The 17,671-nt window shown below is 37.8% G+C and overlaps 1 protein-coding gene across 2 annotated transcripts in view; it reads right to left on the bottom strand.

The window, feature by feature from the left end:
• The window catches only part of ADAM17 (ADAM metallopeptidase domain 17), a 32,480-nt gene that overhangs the window by 12,240 nt on the left and 2,569 nt on the right, over positions 1–17,671 (bottom strand). For both annotated transcript variants that reach the window (XM_034432069.3, XM_087882408.1), the window contains exons 3-12: positions 17,093–17,226; positions 15,100–15,188; positions 10,789–10,957; positions 8,391–8,521; positions 6,796–6,885; positions 5,184–5,291; positions 4,459–4,603; positions 3,566–3,654; positions 946–1,098; positions 358–557 (exon numbers count right to left, since the gene is read on the bottom strand). In XM_034432069.3, the coding sequence (XP_034287960.2) occupies positions 358–557; positions 946–1,098; positions 3,566–3,654; positions 4,459–4,603; positions 5,184–5,291; positions 6,796–6,885; positions 8,391–8,521; positions 10,789–10,957; positions 15,100–15,188; positions 17,093–17,226 (1,308 nt within the window). The remainder of the gene's footprint in view (positions 1–357; positions 558–945; positions 1,099–3,565; positions 3,655–4,458; positions 4,604–5,183; positions 5,292–6,795; positions 6,886–8,390; positions 8,522–10,788; positions 10,958–15,099; positions 15,189–17,092; positions 17,227–17,671) is intronic.

Genomic DNA, 17,671 nt, shown 5'->3' with positions numbered 1-17,671 from the left:
CACTATAGATGTCTACCTTAGGGCCAACAAGCAGTGCTGTTGAGGTGCTTCCTGAGTGCCTGGAGGCTATGGGAGACTGGATGGGGAAGACCAGGTTTCAACTCACCACACATTTTAGGCCCCCTCCCATGAAATCCAAATTTTCTCAATGGGGTTCTACTGCCATACCAAGAATCGGTGGACATAATAGGGGAATTTTTCTGGAGTTGCAACTCCTGTTTGAAGAACTGGTATTTGTTGACTTTAATATAAGAAAACAAAGACTCAAGTGACACACACACACCCATCTTCAGTTTTGTTCCTTCTGTAGCCAATTATTTTATTTTGTTTCTTCTGTAGTTTAGTTTACTGCCTCACCTGCATTTTGCATTCAGCTTCAGCTTGCAGTCGGATGTGCAGCAAAGATCATTCTGAAGATGTAGGAGGCCAGGATCACATTCCTCCCCTTCATCCACTCTGGAATTGCCACATACTTTGTTGGTCCGTTCTTTGAAGCATTCTGGAGCCTTGCTTTGTATGGTCTGAAGAATGGATGCTTTACTGCAGTTCGAAAACATCTAAAAACGTTACAGAAAGTAGGGAAAATAATAGCTGTAAAATGCTGTCATTTGCAAATGTGGGTAGTTACAAACTTTGGTATAGAATTCACCCACCTGAGGCCTCTGTCAGCCCCCCATTACATAATCAATTAGATCTCTTGTCACAGTTCAGAACCAGAGTGGGTATTTCTAGCATCCATCTTGATTTCTATTGCTTTATTCCTGATTTTACATTTTTCCTTTCCTTTCTTTTGATACCCTTCCTCAAATCAGTCCGTATTTTAAAAAATAAAACACTGAAATATTTGCAATGGTAAATTAAACTGAAGTGTAAAACTTAAAAGATCTTTCCCCACATAGACATTATTTATACATGGAACAACGTGGACATTAAAAAAAAAACAACCTTGTTGTTTTCATGGTCCCCGCTCACAGCAATAGGGTACATAACGTATTTTCCTCCTTGATCTTCGGTGGGAGCACATTGTGGCATGCTATCAGGATCGTGCTCTGCCCCAAAATTATGTCCCAACTCATGAGTAGTAACTAAGTCAGCTTCCTGTTAAATGAAAACAAAATGATGATGTTATCTAGTTGTGTAATCCAAAGAATTACTCAAGGACAAAGAAATCTACATTCCAGTAAACATCAACCTAATAATAGAAAGTGGACAACCTGATCAAGAGAACCCACAGTGACCTAACCAAGAAAGGTCAAATCATAAAAAAAAAAAAAACAGTGGAAGATGAAAAACTGTGGACCTGTTCTGCCATGGTTTTGTGGACACCCAAAATACACAAGCCCAGCATACTTCTTCATCCAACTACATCATTACTAAAGAGGTCAACATACAACATAGCCCCAAAAAACCTAGAACAAGCTTGTACATCTCACAGAGGATAGCGAATATTCCATCAACTCTTCACTACAGTGTCTTCAGAGAGTTAAAGACCTAAATATAGAAGAAGATGCAATTATGGAAATATCTAGAATCATAAACCTCATTACCTAATTTCAGTTTGATGGAAAAATCAGAGGAACACCTGTGGGATCACCACTCTGATGACTCATAACACAGACTGTAATGCAAGGTCTAGAAACTACAGCACTCCCACATTTATTTGTCACATTGAAAAATGAACTAGAGAAGATACATGCAAGGAACAACAAGCATTTTCAAATGAATACAATTCACAAGGGAAACAAACAACATACTACCCTTCCTGGATATCCTCATCAGCAAAGGAATCAACAGCAAATTAGAAATTCAAGTCTAACCAACCCACAATAACCAAGTGCTCCATTAACCAAGAAACAATCCAGAGACTACAGGAACCCTGAGGTAAGCTGGTGCGGGGCACATGTGGCAGCTCTACACCCCCCTCCCCACTGTGAGCAAGGAGAAATGGACCTCCTGTACATGGAAAAAAAATAAGTCATCCCAAAAATAAGCCCTAGTGCTTATTTCAGAGCCAAAGAAAATAAGACTGGGTCTTTGGGGAAAACACAGGTATTTATCTACTCACATTTGTACGTTTTCCAACTACTAGATTGGCAGGAGTTGGGGCATGAATGGGAGCTCACCCCGTCACATGGAGCTCAGATCTTGAACCTGGATTGACAGCTTTCCAGCTGAAAAACACAGCATCTTAACCACTGAGCCATTGTGCCGCCCCATCCTAGACCAAGCTAAATCTAAAAATGCTACCGAATTCTTGGAAGCTGGCATTGATTTGCCATCAATAGACACAAGAAATGAACCATAGTTATATATCATTCAAAACAGGCAATACAAAAGCTGTTGAAACATACTTTTCAGCAGACAACTCCCAGGTAAATAAGAATTAACATCCGTCAGACTGAAAACAATACTTTAATCTAGGAATTAACAAGGAGAAAAACACACCCCACCAAAACTGGCAGAGCAAGCTACTATATAGAAATAGGAAGCAAAATCCACACTCATTTGCACTGATGTTACTTACATCAGTACTTACTTAGATAATGAAACATCTGCAAGCAAGATGTCAGAGAGCACCAAGAACACCACAGTTCAATCCTGAACTGTGACATATTACCTTGTATTAGAAAAGAAGACTGCATTATAATTTTATTCATTCAGCTGACTTCTAATGCTGACAATAGGACCAACAATGCTCCAAAGACTTCTGTTATTATAGAGTTGTTTGCAAAATTTTAAGCACACTTGGTTGTACATTTCAATAAATGCCTAAGTGAATAGAAGCTAGCACAACTTCTACAAGGAATAAAGCTAAACACAACATCTTTCCACAAATCTGAATGCATACTATTTACATAGTGATGTGATCACTTTTTGCAACCTTCTGACAAGCGAAGTCAATGGGGAAACCGAATTCACTTAACAACATTGTTACTAACTTAACAACTGCAGTGATTCAGTTAACAAACGTGGCAAGAAAAGTCATAAAATGGGGCAAAATTCACATAAATTTCTCACTTAGCAATGTAAATTTTGGGCTCAATTGTAAGTCGAGTACTATCAGTACTTTCCCATGAAATATAATTACTGAACAATCCAATAACTTTAAAGAATACAGAATCAGCATTACCACAATGTGAATCCTGTTCCAAGTTTTGGCAACCAGAATTAAACAAAAGCAAGCTTTTATTTGGTTCATGCACATACAATTCAGGTTATATTTGCTTTAGGCATTCTTTTAAGTTTTAAAATAACAAAATGCTCCAAACACCCAACTACTTAATTGTTATACTCTGATCCAACAAAATGTAATTGACAGTGAATATCATCATGATTAAGTTTTTAAGCACCAAATTGGGCAAAAATGTGCAAATTAGAAGAAAGGGAGCCTGGTTCCAAAATGTTCAGAAGGGTTCAATCAGCCTGACCCATTTTTCCCAGTTTAGCAGCTCGGTCACCATAGTTGGTAGGAAAGATCATCTTCAACAGTAAGAATCATCAGAAAATTAAGCCAGAAAAACAATATTATTGATTTCCTTAAAATGGTATCCATAATTTGCAATACCTTTGTAAGGATTGTTTTGCCATAGTTTTTTGTGCTGGTTAAGCCACTGTTAAGATAGACAGCTTTTCCTGGTACCGAATTAGAATAAGCTAGGGAAGAGAAGATAAAAATATCAAGAGTCATTCGACACTGCTAGACCATTGTGGATACACACAGGAGGATTCACAATTTTAGGAACACATCTTGGCAAGTCTCTTTGACTGATGCTTCTCACAATTATGCTATCTCACCAGGGAAGGGAACATACACTGGAGTGTTCCTAGCGTGCAAACATGCCACTCTTTGTTGACTTGTTTTTTAGGAGTTAATGCTTAATACCAATTTAAATCTAAAGAAACTAGATATTCTGGAAAGTTCAAGTCTCTTTTCAGCTTTGACTTTTAAGAGAAAGTCTTTTGACACCTACCATGTTTCTGTCCTGCCTGAACTTGCATTAAGTTAATACTAGAAAATAAATTACTAGCTTTTACCATAAATTTTATTTCCAATAATGCCTTTTGGCCCATAAGCCTGAAAAATGAAAATGATGGGAAAATATAATCTAGTGCATGTTTGGACATGTATATATCTTCCCGGAAAAAATTAAGCAGGGTTAATAAGAAATTGAGGTAGCAGGTAGCATTCTAATAGAGCAATGCTTGTGGGATGAGTTTATGTTTCCCATGACAGTCACTTTGTAAAGAAGCAGGCCCATCTCCAAGCAGGCCTTTTGTGCAAGTGCCAGAACACAGCCTCAAACATTTCAAACGTTCCTCCTGGCCAAAAAGGATCGGAGACCTTTGCTATAGGTCCCCAACAACACTTAACTGCCTACAGTAGATACATACTTTTTTTTCTTCATTTACATTCATTTCCTAGAAGAAAAACCAAATCCAAAGTAGAAAGGGACTTACCTTTTGGACAGATGCCACCATGGCTGTTTGGTTTTTGAGATGCCACGTAAGCTAATCCGAGAGTACCCATATCAAAATCTTGGTATGTAAACAGATGAGCAAGGCACACTTTAGCAGCTTTTTCAGCTATGTCATAACTGAATTGCTTTGGGGGACAAATAAAACAAACACTTTTTTAGTTTAGAGATGTTTGTTCAATAAATTAGGAGATTAATAAATAAGAGATTCCACTTCTAGCATCACCAAACAACACTTTTCTCTGATCCGTTTTCCTTGCCCAAGACAATATTTTGCCTAAGATTGTTTTTCTGTCATAAATTACTCAGCATCACATAGTGAAGTATTCCAGAAAGGAAGTAAACACCCTATAATAGAATTTCTGCATAATGAGGATTGTAAAACAGTTAAGATATACTTGATAAAGCATGCTGCATCAACATTTTTGCCACAGTTCTGAGAGCTTAGATAAGCATTTAGTTTATTTTAAATCATGAGCCATATTTTAAAGCTGTTTCCTTTGGGTTTTTAAAAAAATGTTCTTTCATGATGTAACATTATATATTTATTCCTGAACTATTCAGTTATCAACTTCCTTAAAATATGTTGTAATTTGGAGATGCCCCCAAATCTTAAGTGAGAAGTGAGTCTCAAGAAATTATTTATACCTAATTTTATCATTTAAAATGCACGCGCACACACACACACATACACACACGAAAACCTACCTCTAGCAGCTGCTTGACTTCCCAGGCATCCTTCTCTTCATCAGGCTGACTTTTTGCCATGTTATAGTGTTTTTCTTTAGACTTCTCTGGCTCACTATGAACAATAATCTTTATTAAACAGAAATAAAATATTTAGAAACTTTGTAAAAAAAACAAAAAAAGGGTTCAAAATAATGCTTTTTAATGAAGAGAAAATACCATTACTCATTAGCAAAGGCTCATAGCAACTCATATGCTTACAATTATGAAACACTTTTCCCTCCAGCAAGCTATCACTCAAACAGAAAGTTTCTAAAATGATTTATCTGGTGAAAGAAAACATATTTCTGTTTCTTGGGTAAAATAAGCCTATCCAAACAAATCCTTCAGCATAGCAAGCCCATATCAAGCTTTTAAATTTCAGTAGCTTCACCTAAATCTCAACAATTCTAAATTTGGTAAATAAATACTTTTAGAAGGTTGAATAGAATTTGCAACTATATCCAGTAAGTCTGATTTTAAAGAGAAAACATTCTTGGAGTAACAGTGGCAAGAAAATAATCAGAACATTGCCAGGCATATGCTACCTTTATTATTTTATATGGGAAACAATTGATTTTTACATATCAAATATTGAATATCTGGTCAGGATTTTGCTTCACAATGAAAAAATGGGTGACACTGCTCTTTGCTATCTTTATTAATGAAAAGAAATATATTTGATGCAGAAGTTTAATATGAACAGCATAATTCACTGAGGCATATGCATTCATTACTTCACACAAATATAGTTAGTGCTATAAACAAAAAGAGAGTTTCAAAATTAAAACTAAATTAGAACCGCATACCAAGAAAAAGAGGAATGCCTGAAGGACACTTTTTCCTGGTTAGTTTCCCAATTTAAGCAAGATTTGCTGTTATGAGAGGGTGGAGGTGTTAGTAAGGAAGACAACTGTAATGAGTTTTGCCTTCATGATTATTGCTGTAGTCAATTTTTTTTTTGACTGAAATACTCCCAGCTCACCAGGTCTGTTGTAATATCCTCTCACATGGCTTTGTCTCTACTAAATATGAAGATTTGGAAAAATATGATAAAACAAACATTGCTGAATTTTGGGGAGATATTACAACAGAGGTATAATGCCCTCTTCACACGCAAGCTCCAATTTTAATTTTTCTAATTTATTGCAGGGTAGTAATTTATGCTTACTCTTAGTCTCTTATTGTTTATGCTGTAATTTTTTAAAAACAACTAATGCTTTTCTTTAACAACTTAACATGTAAATTTAAAGTTAAGGAAAGTTTTCTGAATATGTTTTTAAAGTAAGTAGAAGCACCAATTGTTTTTTAAAAATATATCAAGAAATATTTTCCTCACTAATAATGCCTATAGCTGCCTCTCTTCTTCTTGTGTAAAGTTACTACCTGGCTACTTCCTCTATCTGCATTTCTATTAGAAAGAAAAAGGGGAAGGAGAACAAAAAAGAACGATAACCTTCAGGATCATCATAATTCATCCCATGTTTTGCATGTATCACACAGTACAGTTAAATTATTCAATAAAATATTGAATTGAATGCACTCTGGCATCCAGCAAAAGTGTTCACATTCCTTCCGGGAGGTATTTTAATACCTGCTCTATCTGTATGCCATATCCTTTGAACTGGGCGTTGTCCCACGAGGTATTGCGATAGATGTCATCCACTCTGTCTATTAATTCAATCTAAATGTGGAAAGGAAAACATGGGATTCCATGTCATTAGAACCTAATATTGTGGGCTATTTATACATAAATGCACATTCTGTGCATGAGTAAGGAATACTAGTATTCTACTAATTTAAGTCATTGAATTGGTTACATTTGTATTACACTAATCAAGGAGTTCAAAGCAGCATTCATGTATGAAAGTCGAGTTTGGTGTAATGGTGAAGGTGTAGGCCCAAAACCAAGAGACTATAAATCCTAGGCCTCCCTTATAAAAATTGCCGGGTGACTATGGGACAAATTGTTGTTGTGGGAAAAAAGAGGAGGCAGGAGTATTAGTATGTTTGCTGCCTTCAGTAGTATATAAAATCTGTGAAATAAAATAAAAGAATAGTACTGTTTCTTTCACATCATTTTTCTTTATAAAAATGGAGGTACGTTGAACTAAAGCAGTGATGACTAACCTTTTTGCTGTCATGTGCCAAAAGTGAGGGGAGCGTGGGTGGATCACGCACGCGTGTGCCCACATCCATAATTTAATGCACCCTGCCCCCCCCACATGCATATGCAACCCCCCCCGCTCCCTCCGCTTTTAGCAGTAGGCCCGGTAGGCCCGTTTTTCACCCTCCCCAGGCTCCAGAAGCTTTCTTGGAGCCTGGGGAGGGCAAAAACAGCCTTCCCCATCCTCCCGGAGGCCCTCCAGAGGCTGGAAATGGTGTGTTTCCCAACTTCCGGTGGGACCGGAAGGCCTGAAAATCAGCTGGCCGGTGTGCACAGGCGCGCTGGAGCTGAGCTAGGGAAACGCTTACGTGCCCACAGATATGGCTCTGCATGCCACCTGTGGTACGCGTCATAGGTTCACCATCACGGGACTAAAGAATGTAAGTGGCACAAATTCACAAACAGGTGAGTTTGTGCCGTTTACAAGAAACACACAGGTAACCATCGATTTATGACCACAATTGAGCCCAAAATTTATGTTGATAAGTGAGGTAGTAAAGTGAATTTTGTCCCATTTTATGACCTTTCTTGCCACAATTGTTAAGTGGATCGCTGTAGTTTTTAAATTAAGTCAATTTAAAAACTACATTCATTAAGTGAATCTGGCTTCCCTATTGATTTTGCTTGTCAGAAGATCGCAAAAGGAAATCACATGACCCTAGGATGCTGCAACCGTCATAAATATGAGTCAGTTGCCAAGGATCTGAATTCTGATGTGACCATGGGGATGCTGCAATGTGTCCCAAATGTGAAAAACAGTCATAAGTCACATTTTTCAATGTAACTTAGTAATTTCGTTGTAACTTTGAATGGTCGTTAAATGAACTGTTGTAAGTTAAGGACTATCTGTATGTTAATACTGTTTATTCCAAGCATTTTTCATATGTACATCCTTAATCATATCTGCTGAATACTACTTAAATATTTAGTTATGCCTTTTGCTCAACCCTGCCAAATCTGAAATGTAGCAAAATAATTGGGCATACTTTATCAGCCATCTGACAGCAAATAATTACACTTACTAAGTAGTTAATGGTAGTGCTTTCTTCCCCACGGCCCATATTCTTAAAGAAACGATGATCTGCCACTACTAACATCTTGCAAGTATTTTTCAAAGGGTCTGGAATAGCTCTTCTCCTCCGAGGAATATTTTCTATCATGATAATTGGAATATCATTAGGTAACTTATTTACAGTTATTATATCAAGAATTTCCATAACATGTGAACATATTAATCATAAAACTATCTGTCTGTTTAGCGCAAGTGTAACAGAAAAACTTAGGGAATCGCAGAAATTGCTTATGGTTATTTATTCATTTGTTAACCACCCACCCACATTTTTAAAGAATCAAGTGGGCTTACAAGACAACTTCCTCAATTTTATCTCCACAGTCATAACTGTGTGACTTATGCAGAGAATGAGACTGTGAAAAGAGCAATTATTTTAACAGTGTTTCTCTCTCTCTCTCCCCACCCCCATACAATAAGGAAAGCAGAAGCAGAACATTCATTTACAGAAATCTTTTGCTTAAATCTTTCTTACACCATTTCTTCATGCCAGATAGACAGTGTTAGCACATAGTGCTAAGCCAATTTTAAAAATAATAGACTGTTAAAGAGACCATGGGGATTAATACAAATACTATGTTAAACCAAACAAAAAAATAATAAAAGAGTACGACAACTACTACTATGTGGAAGCCATACATGTGCTGCCTTCTTCCAATAAAGTGAGAACAGGTCAGGTATTATTCCAGGCAGAAAGCATATTATCCATGAGCTACTGTATGCTAATAGCCTGATCTTTATTGTAACACAAACTTCCTATAAACTTCCAGGGTACTAAAAAGAGACACCATTCTGTTGCATGAATGTCACAACGTGAAGCCGTTAAGTACAGGTAATTCTCAACTTACTACCACAATTGGGACCGGAATTTATGTCATAAATCAATGCAGTTGTAAAGCTGCATCATACTGCATGTACCATGTAACTGCACCAACTTATGATGGCTATCTGGCATTCTCTGTTGCAGTTATTAACCAAGAATTGCAAGTCGCTCACCAAAATTTTGTAATGGCTTTATACTATATAGCAGTGATGACTAACCTTTTTGCCATTGCGTGCCAAAAGCGGGGGGAGCGCACGGGGGTCGCACGCGCGCCATCACCCATAATTCTATGCACTCCACACGAGTGCGCAACCCCCCGCGCTCCCCCCGCTTTTGGCACACAATGGCATGGTGGGCATAGTAGGCTCAATTTTTCCTCTCCCCAGGCTCCAGAGCCTTTCTAGGAGCTTGGGGAGGGCGACCCCCCCCCGCGGAGGTTCTCCGAAGGCCGGAAATGGCCCATTTGCCTCTGGGGGGGTGGGGAAGGCCATTTTTGCTCTCCCCAGGCTCCTAGAAAGGCTCTGGAGCCTGGGGAGAGCAAAAAACTATCCTCCCCCCCCCTCAGACCCTCTGGAGGCAGGAAACAGCCTGTTTCCCTACTGCCGGTGGTCCCAGAAGACCCGAAAATCAAGGACCCGAGCTCACGTGCCCACCGATATGGCTCTGTGTGCCACCTGTGTGGTCTGTGATTAATGTGTGTGCGTGTATAGCATATGTATAGGTATAGGTACATACCCACATATATACACACACTTATACATACGTATACATTTTCTTTTGAAAGTGGTCATCAGAGTCCCTTGGGAATTGGGTGGCATAGAAATGTGATAAATTAAATTAAATTAAATCAGTGTTTCATTTTTTAATGTGTGCCAATTTGTTCACAGAAAAAAGTGACAATAAAGGTTACCTTATCTAAGTATCCCAGGCTTGGTCCCTACAGCCCAGACCCCCAGTAAGATAATGGACTACTTCCAACTCACCCCACTCACTTACTTTGTGGGATGGCAAGCAGCCCCGGAACCACAAAATTCACTCAGCTGCCTTCTCTCCAGTTCCCCGCACGTTCACCTTTTGTTCACCTTTTGTTCCCAGCCACTGACTGAAGCAGAAGAACACCTCACCTCACATTGCTGCCTCTTTTTGAACCCTTTTCACTACTTTTGCTGTCTCCTTTTTGGATCCAGCTTTTCCAGTGACCATTTTTTACACACGGCTAAAGCTACACTATCTTCGTAAATCTCTTCATAAAGACAGCACTTTAGCCATGGGTAAGAAACGATGGCCTCTTAGGTGTTGAGTGCAAGGGGGCTGCCAACTGTCCAAATTTTGATCACATGGCGATGAGTGTACTGCAATAACCATAACAAGGACATGGGTTAAAAGTCCTTTTTTTTTAGCATTATTGTAATTTTGAACAGCCTCTGAACAAATGGTTGTAACTTGAGGATTACCTGTACTACCCTATGGTGTTACAGAAGAATCTTACATAATTTTGAAAAAAAACTGCAAATAATTGGATGCTTACCTTTATTTACATGATTATCCTTGAGCCCTCCTCCCCAAAGACTCTCTTCTTCTAGTTTGACATAACCACATATTTTGGGGGATTGTAATCGTGAGATATCCTTAATATCTTCAGATCTATATACCAAAAGCCTTCCATCTTCTGTGTTGTTGAGAAATCTCCATAAGGGCTAGAATAGAAAAATTGTATCACAGATATTTTTTTATGTCTGCTCAAAAATAAGCTACACTAAGTTCAACAGAATACCTTTTAAGTAAATGCAGTGGAGTATTAAGTGGAGTAACTCATCAAAAATTGTTGCTTCAGAAGTCTGTAAATCTAAATATGCTAAACCCTAATATTCTTCAAAATAATTATTTATGATTGTGAATATATCTAATTCTGTTGCAAACCACCTTATGGGATTTTGTAAGTATACAATAGATTTAGGTTTTTTTCACATTAGGTAAAATTATCTTCATTTCTAGTCAATCTAGCTAAATAGCTACCCTATCAATTCTCACCAAAACTGGCTTAAAATGCAGTCACATGACCACAGGATTCTGCAAGCAATCAAATGTTGCAAAGAACCTGAAGTTCAGTTATGTGACCATAGGCAGCAAGGTGGTGGCTGACAGTCAGAACTTTGGATCTGGATCATACGTCCCCTTTTTCAGGTAGCTTGTAGGCTAAAACAAATTTATGGCAGTTTTTAAACAAATATTTTCTAAGCCAGGGGTGTCAAACTCAAGGCCTGCGGGCCGAATCCGGCCTGCGGGATGCTTATATCTGGCCTGTGGGGCTGGCCTGGAAATATCAAAGAAACGGGCCACAGTTCCTCTGCCAGCCAAAATGGGCTGTGGGGGACTGTGCGCGGCACCCCTGCGGCCTGTTTTCAGCCAGCAGAGTGCTGCAGGAGGCTGCAGAGGCTGAAAACTGGCTGCCCAGGGCTTCCGCGTGGCCCATTTTCGGCACGGATAGTGCTGCAAGAGGCCGTAGAGGCCAAAAATTAGCAAGGCTGATCCTATAGCAGATGAATAGCTACAGCAAGAGAGAAAACCAGTATGGTGTAATTTGTTTTTCTTATAATTTGCATAAGCATCATATTCCAAAGTCAGGAAGAATTTTACCTATATGCATAATTTCCATTCAGGCTACTTCTTTTTATTGAAAAAGTTTTTCAAATACAGATTTTTCCCCCTTTCCCCCCCCCCTCCTCCCCCCCACCCCCCTCCCCTTGACTTCCTCATAGTAAAACCCAAGTTCATAACAGATTATATCATACTTTACTATCCACATACTCAATCTCCATATACTAACCCTTTCATTTTAATAAGATTATCATACCCCCCCGTATACTATGCTATAATAAGCATTTCAAAGTGACATTCTATTATAACATTATCTAATAACTCCTAATTTAAAATAATAATATTATTATATCTCCCAATTTAACAATTTCTACTCGTAGTCTACCCTTTTACTACCCCTCAGACAATATAATATTTCAAAACATACTTCTATTCTAAGTATTCAAAAAGTCCTAATTTAACACTTATTCAGTTCCAGTAGCCATTTCGTTTCCCCCCTTCGTTACAAATATTCACATCTAAACATTTCTTTAAAATAGACAATCCATAACCTAACCTTTCTCCACCCACTTTCCTACAGAATTACCATAATTATTCTTAATATCTTTATTCTTCTACCCCATCCCCTAGAAAAATATTCCCTTATGTAAATAAGATCCTAAAAGAAAAAAAAAAAAACTTTAAGCTTATGATCCATATAGCATCTTCTGGAATATCTTTCAACTGGATGATGAACTCCACCCATGTTAGGGTAACATCGCATCCTTATTCCAACAGTATTTTCGATATCTTCAGTTACCATCTGCCCCCATCAGCAACAAATATCTTCATATTGGAAAAGAAAAAACCCCGACAACCACCCGAGTGACTTTATAATTATATTCCATATAATGTTTATGGAGGTGTCTTTGATCCAGATAATTGGTTCCAACCATCATAATAGGGTAACAACCAGATCTTCTGCGTGCCCCAATCCAATAAGTCTCTTGCCATATAGCTCAGCATACACGTATTTATCCGGAACTCCAAAAAACAAACAAGATATTTCCAACCATTTGGTTTAAGGCCTTTTTCACACCCAATAATTCAGCACTGCAGAGATCTGCCACTCTCCTCAGGATAAAATAAGCCAATATTTTGCCCATTATCTTTTTATATATTCAGTCCTCTCATAAGTAACTGGCATTACACTGTTGTTTAATTTAAAAGTTTTTATGTTTGTGAGACCTACTTCTTCTTTTCTTAACTTCTCGTGGGTTGGATCTCCATCCTAAACTCCTTTCTGTAGATTGTGTATCAACTATTTGGTTTTGCTGAAGAGTAGCTTGATCCTGTTGGGTTTGCATCTGTGGCTGAGATCTTTCTGGTTCTGTAAATTGTATATCAGCTGATTGACTTACATGCTCGTTTGTGGCTTGACAAATCATTGCATTAGGGTCCGGAACCGCCTCTCTTATATTAGATAATCCAGCTGAGGCCTCTGAAAGAGGATCCAAAAGCGGCTCATCTATGGAGACCTTTTTAATTTGTTGTTTCTTCGTTATTTCCATCTCCTTCTGCTTTTCTTGAGTTTCTATCTCTTGTTGATTTTGCTTTTTAAGTACCTTATAATAGAATTCTTCCGCTTTTTCAAGAGTATTTAACTGATATCTTACTCCTTGATATCTCAATATTATACCCACTGGGACATCCCACCTGTATAAGATATTCTGTCTTCTTAACTCAGTCACCAAGGGCCCAAATTTCTTTCTATCTCTTAAGATCTTGGGCGGCAATTCCTTATATATCCAAATTTTTCTCCCATTCAGTTGTAAAGTAGAGTTAAAGGATTTTTGCAGAATATCATTTCTTATCTCTTTTTCTGTAAAGTAAATTACCACATCTCTAGGCAATTGCCTTTGCTTGGCAATCCAGGAATCCACTCTGTAAGCCTTATCAATTTTACTGATTACGTCCCCGTGATGAACCTTTAAGATCCCAGCCAAAACTTGAGCAGATGTTTTTCTTAAGTCATCACTATTATTTTCCTGTAAGCCTCTAATTCTGATCGCAAATTCTGTGATCCTGTATTGCAACATTACAGCCTCTCTTTCAATTCCTTGCTTTATATCTTCTAGATTATAAGTCTCGTGACCAGCTTCTTCTTTAGACTTTACTTCTAAGCTATTATCTCGAATATTTGCTAAGTCCTTTTCAATTCTTAATATTTTATTGTCCAAGTTATCAATTTTCTCCATTTTAGACTCTAGCAATTTAATATTTGTATCCAACTTTATCGCAATTTCTGAAAAACCATTAGTCACTGTTACAATCTTTTGTTGCAAATTATCATACTTTAGTTGTATCATTTCTTTAATTTCCTGCCTTAAATTTTCAAATTTCTGATTCACAGTTTCATAATATTTTGCCATTTCCTCCTGAATAAATTCTTTTAAATTACAACCATTCTGCAGGGTCTGTAGGCTCAGAGAGTGGGGGAGCACCCCCCCTTTCTTGTCTGTCAGCTTTTATTAACGCCATCCTTCCAGCAGACTTTTCTCTTTTACCCCCCAAACAAGATCAAGTAATCACCAGGAAGAGAGGAACCTAAAATAACTATTGTTGTTTCAAATTGTAGCCAGCACTGTATATTCCGCAACTTTGTATCTGTTATAAAAAAACTCTTCTTTCTTCTACTTCCCAAGCCTCCGCGGCCATTTTAAAACTTTTTTTTTTTTTTCCTTCTCTTCACTTTAAAATGCTTGTAAATTCATTAAGAATACTTGCGGTTTAGGGTCCCAAATCCAAATCCAAATCTCATATTTTTTTTTTAGTAGATCCATCTGTTAAGTTCATTGATTAGTCCGGTTCCAGCGCCTGGCTATGCAAAAGTGCATAGTGCACCCGATGCCTGGAGCGGCGGCGAGGGAAAAAAGGGGGAGCGCCAACCTGCTCGTCCCCAAGAGTTTAAAAAGACTCTGGGGACTTCACAGAGGGCTCTACCCACCCCCACCCGCTCAGACTCACATTTCCATCAGGAAATGGAGTTTTTCGAGCCGCCTTTCAGATGTAAAGGCGGCTCTTTTACAGGCAACGGGGCGGCGGTCGCAGAGGACCGTCTGGCGGCACCGGAAACCAGACAGGAAGTCCATTCAGGCTACTTCTTGATAAGACTATTTATATCAAAATTTAATATTACAATCTATTAAAAGAAAGTTAAGCAATTATTTGGCTACATGTAGATTTTTGTAATGGAATGTACCTCAACATTATATTCTTCTTCATCTGTATTGATCCTCACTGTGAAATCATCTTCACCTATGTGAGCTATAACTTTGGAATTACTCTGACCTGGATATGAGGGAAAAAATCTATTAATTTAGTCAGCAGCTACTTTATACTGAAACATACACAACATATCCTACATGAGTTATTTAAAGCCAAACATATTAGATTGTAATATGTCAGGACCCATTTGCAAAGAAGTTACATATTATGAATTTGAGGTTATGTCATGAAATTCAAGGAAAATCTTTGGGGTATATTGAATGACTATATCAAAAGACATGCTTCGGGGCTTGGAAGGCAAAATGGACCACTGAGAAGTCTTTCTCAGTTTGAGTTGAGTTTATGCTTGGTGACCACTGTAGTGTTTTTTCTTCTTTGCTAGTATTTTTATTGTTTTAGCATTTGTTAACTCCTGAAAGTCTCACTTGTGAGATGGGAGCCATATAAAGTAATATAATATTACCTATTTCCAATGACTTTATTATTGTAAACAATATGATCAGCTTCTTTAAAATTTATACTACCTTCCACGTTTTAACAACTTTGCTTTAGTACTTTGTACTACGGGTACATTAACACTCTTGCCATCATACAGGTAGTCCTTGGGTTACAATGGCAATTGGGACTGGGAATTCTGTTGCTAAGCGACAAGGTTCTAAAGTGTAACATCACGGGACTGCATCGTTTAACAATGGCATTTCCGCAGTCCCAGGTGCCATTGTTAAATGATGACTTCACATTACCATGACGTCCGATTTCGTCAGCTTCTCCATTGACTTTGCTTCTGGGAAGCTAGCAGGGAGTATTGGAAGCTGTAATCATCTGATCATGACTTGCTGCAACATCATAATTTTGAGCCAGGCAGAGTCACAGGATCAGAGACACTGTGATGGCTGGAACTCTGAGGACCTATTGTAAATCCCCATTGTACAGCACCACTGTCATAACCCAAGGACTACCTGTATAACAGCAAGACTGCTAACTGGACTCAAGGATTATAACCATCCTATATCATTTTTATATGATATTTATGGTCTCCCAGTTCATTTTTGGACCAAAATCAAGCTCTATCAGTCTAAATTAGCCTATAAAACTCGTCATTACTGGGGACTATACCATCCATATCACATGCCCATTTGTTCCTACCTGTTGGTGGAGCTTCTGCTCCAAATGCTTTCCCAAATTCAGATGCTATAAGTGACAATGCAATAAGGCATGCTTATAATTTTGCCTTTGAGGCACCAGTAAGCCATGTTCTTTCTCTCCACTCTCCTTTCATTACCTTAATATTTAAAAGGTATATGCTGAAATCAAAAGTTGTAATGAGTTTACTTAGGTTTCTACTGTATATGTAGTCTTAGTCATCTTAGCCTCTAAGAATTATGACATAATGTGTCATAAGGTATCTAATGAAAACATTTTTGAATATAAGAAATAAAGATTTATTATACCAACAGACTCTAGTAACAGGTCTATTTATGCTTTCCCAGTAGCTGTCTGTAAAATCTGCAGACTGTTCTAATAGCAGTTCCTTGTGTTCTGAGATTAATTTTTCCAGAACAGAAAGATGTTTACGGTATTCCAGATCATGGCAGTTTGCCCATTTTTAAAAAATCCAATATGACTTTTCATATACTACTAATCCTAAAGGAAAGCAACCCAGGATATTCTTTGGAAGGACTGCAGATATTGCAGATGAAGCTCAAATACCACCTAATGAGAAGAGAGGACTCATTGGAAAACACCCTGATGCTGAGAAAGATTGAAGGCAAAGGGAGAAGGAGACTGCAGAGGATGAAATGGTTGGATAATGTCATCGACACAACAAACATGAATTTGGGCAAACTCCAGGAGACAGTGGAGCACAGGAGAGTCTGGTGTACTATGGTCCATGGGGTTGTGAAGAGTTGTACACATCTTAGCAACTGAACAATGCTAGCAAGCAACACTTACTTGTACGCACTTACCAACAATATGGCCTGTGAAAAATTCTTGCCATTGTACATGATACTCTCTTTCATTGCCTTGGCCATCAAGAATAAGTGCTTGAAAGTTTTTTGAAAAATGGTCTGCTGTTGATGTTAAATATAACTTAAAATGCCTGTAAAAAATTAATTTCAGATATATCTAAAATGATTTTTTAATGCACAAAATATTAGGAATTGTTGCATATGGCTCTCTATGGAATTGATGACAAACAGCATCAAGAATGTTTACTAACAGTTTGAGCATAAACTGTTTTTCAATTTTCAAACCTGAGATAAATGTTTAAGAACATACATCAATACATTATTAAAAGAGATTTAAAACCTTGCATATATATTTGAGCTTTAGATACTGAACTATCATGCTTGCCAATACATTTACCTTGTAGGTGAAAGCCAATGACATATTTATTATCTTACATTATAAAGGGTCTAAAATAATTTCCCTTTCATTCCTAATAGACAGAATGTTCCCTACTAGTCAAATAACACTTGACTGCAGCAATACATAAACAAGGCTGATCCAGTCAAATTGTGCATTTAGTTAGAAAAAAAAATCAT

The sequence above is a fragment of the Pantherophis guttatus genome, chromosome 1 (assembly GCF_059756535.1).
Source record: "Pantherophis guttatus breed Tessera chromosome 1, ASM5975653v1, whole genome shotgun sequence".
Lineage (NCBI taxonomy): Eukaryota > Metazoa > Chordata > Lepidosauria > Squamata > Colubridae > Pantherophis > Pantherophis guttatus.
This window is presented reverse-complemented; position numbering and strand designations above follow the sequence as displayed.